Source organism: Cryptotermes secundus, unplaced genomic scaffold (assembly GCF_002891405.2).
Source record: "Cryptotermes secundus unplaced genomic scaffold, Csec_1.0 scaffold966, whole genome shotgun sequence".
Lineage (NCBI taxonomy): Eukaryota > Metazoa > Arthropoda > Insecta > Blattodea > Kalotermitidae > Cryptotermes > Cryptotermes secundus.
Window position 1 is genome coordinate 147,015 of NW_019733846.1, and position 6,000 is coordinate 153,014.

The window sequence follows — 6,000 nt, forward strand, 5'->3', positions numbered from 1 at the left end:
GCTACTGTAATCTCCAGAAGACATTCATGAAGCAGTGCAACACTTCACCAGATTGGTGCAGGATGCTGCCTGGAAATCAACCTAAACTGCAACTGAAATCTCCAGAAAACATTGATGAAGCAGTGCAGCACTTCACCAGACCGGTGCAGGATGCTGCCTGGAAATCAACCCCGCAAAGCAGACAGACTGAAACAAACACCACGGACACACCGCTGTACATTCGTCAACTACTCGTAGTTGCCGAAAAACGTCAAGCTAGACGAATTTGGTAAAGGTCCCGAAACGTTGCGGATCAATATATATACAATAGACTAAGCAGAGAACTAAAAATGCTCTTAGGGATGCTGAAAACAACACCTTCGAACACTATAACACCAATCTTTCTGCGAAGGACCACACTCTATGGAAAGCGACACAAACACTAAAGAGACCACAAGTGCATGTTCTTCCAATTCGAAAACCTAACGGGCAGTGGGCTCGCTCAGACAAAGAAACAGCTGACATGTCTGCTTCACACTTAACTGAGGTCTTCAAAACGGAACCACATGACGAAGATGAAGAAATGGAAGACTCTCTCAATACCCCTTGCCAAATGTCACTGTCCATAAAAGCTTTCTCTCCTAAGGAAGTGATGGAAGAAACAAATCGACTTAACCCACTCAAGGCCCCAGGATATGACTTGATCACTAGACAGATATTAAAAGCATTTCCGAAAAAAGCTATCGTGCTACTATGCACCACATTCAAAGCCATATTAACGTTCGTTATGTTGCTAACTTTATGACCCGCATTTTCTAATTCCAGTTTGATTTCTCCATTGGGATGGAGTGGTGGAGGTGCCTTATGACAACAGTTTCATCTCGGAGGGTTTTGGTGTAATATGCTTCTTGTCCTGTTGCATCAGAAAGGCTTTCTTAATTTCCTCATGAATATTGGACGTGGTTTTGGTGTCTTTGGTGGATTATTAGTTCCATTTGTTTCATCAGCATCGCTTTCGGTCGTGGCTGTTAGCGGGTTATACCGGTTTTTTACTGTTGTTGGTTCGATTGTGGGAGTACTGGGTTCTTTGTTTTTCTCTCTTACGTTTCTTGACTAGTTGCCACAGGTTTTTTGTTCCTTTGCTGCAGCGTTAGTTTCATGCTCATAATTACTAGAATCAGTACCTAGATTCTAGATCGTAGTTTTCAGCTGTTGCAGTTAGATTGAGTTTTGGAGGTTTTAGAATATTTTGGGTACTGAAATTCTGATTACCTGGTTGGTGTGAGAAGGATGGTTGTTGTGACTGGTGATGTAGGGGCTGATAAGGCGGTTGAATTTGTACCGCATTCGGTACATGGTGTCCTGGTTGTTGCCAGTATGTTTGGTTTCGAAAGTTGGGATCTGCGTATCCCATAGGCGGAAATTGTTGAGGTGTTGGGAACATGTATGAGGGAGTACTGAGACCAGCTTCCTGGCTGATCCCTTATTATTGTTAATTCCTTCCTGAAGCATAAGTGCTGCACCAACTTGCTTGTATAACAAATAACTAGGTAACGATACCCTTTCGATGTCAGCGGCGCTCTCAGCTGTTTTTGTTGTTGTAGAATCGTCCCGTGCAGGCACTGCAGCTTCTGAGCCACACGGGATGGGTACAGAAAGCTTCGCGGTGCACTTGCTAGTCGGAGCGCTACGAAGTCTCTACTTCGCTGAAATACATGAATTCAGGAAAGGAATTCCATTTCCATGGGAGTTTCACTCCACAACTTCCTAGATACGTCCCTGGTGTAGCAGATTTTGTTTCCGGTGTTGTATAAAGTCCTAATTAGTTTTTCACTATCAACCACTACAACTACAGCTTGCTTCACCTGCGGCTGATCACAGTCGCCTTGTGGTCTAAGGCATGAAACTGCCTTCGCTCGCTTTAACACTGGCATCGTGGGTTCGAATCCCACTCAAGGCATATATGTCTGTGTTAGGTAGCGGCCTTGCGACGGCCTGATCCCCGGTCCAAGAAGTCCAACCGACTGTCTAAGGAAGTTAAAGTAATCGAAGTGTTTCACGATGCCTGCTCTCCTAGTAGAAGACTACACGTGAAAAGCGTAACCTGTGACAAAGAAACTCACCTGCAGCAGGAGCTCCTGGTATTACGGGTACGTATGACCGCAAAAAAGAACAACTGAATTCTTCCGGAACGCAAAAATTCGACCGTGTGTGGCAACAGGAGACGATCGCAATGTTACTGCTTCCATTTCAGCGTAAGCAATTATGTTTTCTTTTCATCCTCAACTTACTGTCTTCGAGAATTGTAAATGCCAAATATGACCACACCATAGGGCTTTTTTCGTCTATGTTCCTTTAAAAATTTGGGCTGCGTTTTCGAAACTACTTCACAGCTTGGTTATTATTATTAAGTTTTTGTATATCATCTTACACTGACCTGCACACGCCTCGCAAAGAACCGAACCGCCAACCACACGCTCCTATCAAATGTCTGAGACATCCACAACTTCTGAACCAGTTTTCAAGCCAAGCCAGGGAACTTCGTCGCACTAAGTCACGGGGCTTAACTTCCAACAGCTGATAAAGAAGACATTATCTGAGGTGCTTAGTCTTGTGAGTATGAACACTGCTGTCGTCTGGGATGTGACAGAGTGTAGTGTGCTATGCTATTCTGAGAAACCCTACTGCCCTGGAGATGGAAATTACTACGAAACACTGGTACCTACGTACCAGACAACAAGATGACACATCCCAGAAGACATTATTTCTCAACAATATTAACAATTATACATTACGCAGTATAGTCTTTTCAAAATCAACCGACTTTCGGAGGAATATATCGTCTCCATCTTCAGTGTCGAAGAATAAGCTGCGGAAGGAACCAGTGCGAGATCAGATGGAAAACTGCCATATGATTTTCAACGGACTACACGGCGTTATATCGTAGAAGATAGAATTCTTCATAAGCACCGCTGGGAGAACCTCCAACCAAAACTATATTGCTCAACAATATGAGAGCACTGGAGAACTCGACACAATAGGAGCGTCATGTTAGAAATGTTATTAAGTCCAGTCGCCTGTTGGTATTTATTTGTTAATATAAACAGAGGACGTCATCTCAAGCAGCTTATGGCATGAACAGTGATGAACGGGTCCTCAAGAGTGTGCAATTACAGTCTTAATTAACTCAAAGCTTTATGCAGTGCATAATTTCCTGGAGCTAGGTAATGGCTGCTACGTGACGCTTCGTGTGACTACCGAAACTGGCCAAATGGGCTACAAAATTCAATGTTTATATAACTGAATGCTCAGCTTTCTTCTTATTACAAACCGTCACTATACGTCACAAGCGTCGTAATAACAAAATGTACCTTCACGATCCTTCTATTGGAGTAAGCTTAGGGTATGAACACAAACCGGGCTCTGGTTCTTCGGCCCAACATTATGATTCAGTCTGCTTGACGTCCACTTAATCGCTGGATACGGTACTTCCCCAGAAATCCTGAAAGTCGTTGTGACCGGTGTTACACAACACACCCATCTAAACTGGATGCTTACAGTATTAATTCACAGGGCGTTTAATTTAAGTCCTGAGGGGAATAACTGCATGTTAGAGGGCGGGAAAATATGACGATCTATGAGCAGTAGAGTATGTAATGACGCTGTATCAACTGTATCAAATATTTCACTTAGAATAATGAGTGATGGCGTTCGGTGAACGTGAAAGATCGGGAAGGAAGTGGTCATGATGTATTTAAAAATACTATCTCATAATTCATGTGGAGGAACTGAGGAGAACGACGAAAAATCTGTGAAGCAAGCATCGCTTGAAATAAGAGGTTCGGTAGCGACAGAGCTGTAGCTGCCAGTAGTCCCGAGTAGAGTGCATAAGGTGTCAACAAATCCATACATCCAATCAAAAACCCATCTATAATTCGCCCCTACACGTGAAAATTCAGACTGAATAAAATCTACACAAATCTACGCAAATATAATGGGTAGGCTGCATGGGATTAGAACGAAATTTCCTATATGATTAGGTAAGGTATCCGTCAAAACAAAAAAATGGTTTTACAATCAATCAGTATTTCATAGATTGAATTTTATTGCTTGCCGCAACAGGATACAAACTGTGAAAAAAAAAACGAATTACCTATCTCTCGAATACAATTACACATCTTTACGGGTATAAGATCCTCGATATAAAATGTGTAATTACTTGTGGATTACATAATGACTTTTTTTTTTACTCTTCTGAAAGAATCCAATATCTGTATGGGTGTGAAACTTGGTCTCTGACATTAAGGGAAGAACACAGACTGAGCGTGTTTGAGAACAGTGTGTTGAGGAGACTATCTGGACAGAAGAGAACTTAAGTGACGGGAGGTTGGAGAAAACTGCATAATGAGGAGCTTCATAACTTGTACTCTTCTCCAAACATAATTAGAATGATGAAGTCAAGGAGGATGAGGTGGGCAGGTCATGTAGCACGAATGGGGGAGACGAGGAATGCATATAGGATATTGGTGGGAAATCCAGAAGGAAAGAGACCAAGGCGCAGGTGGGTGGACATTATTAAAATGGAGCTTAGAAATATAGGATGGGATGGTATTGATTGGATTGATCTGGCTCAGGATAGGGACCAGTGGGGGGTTCTTGTGAACACGGCAATGAACCTTTGGGTTCCAAAAAATGCTGGTAAATTCTTGAGCAGCTGCAGATTTGGCTTATGGTATTGATTGGATTGATCTGGCTCAGGATAGGGACCAGTGGGGGGTTCTTGTGAACACGGCAATGAACCTTTGGGTTCCAAAAAATGCTGGTAAATTCTTGAGCAGCTGCAGATTTGGCTTCTCCTCAAGAAGGGCTCAGCTCCATAAGTAACTAAGTAAGTAAGTAAGAAAGAATCCAATAGCGGGCTTTCGGGGCGAGGCTTCAGAACATGAGATCCTAACGATTGGCCAAGGGGGACTGGTACAAAGGTTAAAAGTTTCGTTATTTGTTTCAGGCAACCCTGATATTCTGATCTGCGGAAACTGCAGAGAGATGTTCACTGAACTGCAGGAGCTTCTGGACCACAAGAAAACTTACTGCAAACTTCGCTTCACGTGCAAATGCCACACGCTTAATGGCGTGAAAACCAGTAAGTAGATTGAAACAAATACTCTTAGCGATACTCAGAATCTCGGTAATTTGTGCTATCGACTTCTCCCATTTTGTAGATTTACTCTGAGGCAATCACGCAACTTTCAGACAACATAACTCAACTTCCAAAGTTCCCAGTAGCGGCGTACACGTTGAGGTGCAATGACTTTCGCTAAGGAAATGGCGATGCCTGGGAAATGTGTACTGTGGTTTCGGGAGAACCAGTACGACGACCCAACCGAATGTGTAGTCCGCGACGGAACCACCTAACCCTTTCACACGTGGTACAAACAGTTCTGTGAAATAGGTAGTTCGTCTACGGCGAGGAGTTCTGGTAGGTCAGAGTGAGGAAACAGTGGAGAGAATACGTCAGTCTTCTGTTTCGGGCTCAAAGATGTAAATGGCGTGCATACTGATCACCTCCGAGTGGTCAAAGAAACGCTGTCCGTTGTAGTTTAAAAGCTGAACGTTCCAATGTTGTATCTTGCCTGATTCCTTCATTATATATATATATTGTCGCGTATTGGGCGTATAACGCGACAAATAACTTCACGCCGTATTTGATATAGCGAATTTTATTTCACATTCGCACTTACAATCACACAATTGACAGTTTTACAATTACTGCTATCTGCATTATCACAAATACTACACTTTAAATGCCACGTTACAACTGACTGGTTGCTGGCTAACTCAGAACTAACTCGGAGGTAGCTCGAGAACTAACTGTGAATAGCCTTCGCTGCTCCTCATGTAGCCTCGATCGGACAATACAGAAAACGGCCACGTAATAAGCACCCTTGTTGCCTGGCGCTGTGTTGCTAGCAACGCTAGCGGTAGTAACCGCTGTTACTACCGTCGTCTCTCGCAATCCTG

At 43.2% G+C, this 6,000-nt stretch overlaps 1 protein-coding gene across 1 annotated transcript in view; it reads left to right on the forward strand.

The window, feature by feature from the left end:
• Positions 1-6,000, forward strand: part of LOC111868275 — a 107,774-nt gene that overhangs the window by 73,690 nt on the left and 28,084 nt on the right. The window contains exon 3 of the mRNA XM_023858775.1: positions 4,988-5,122. Coding sequence (XP_023714543.1) covers positions 4,988-5,122 — 135 coding nt within the window. The remainder of the gene's footprint in view (positions 1-4,987; positions 5,123-6,000) is intronic.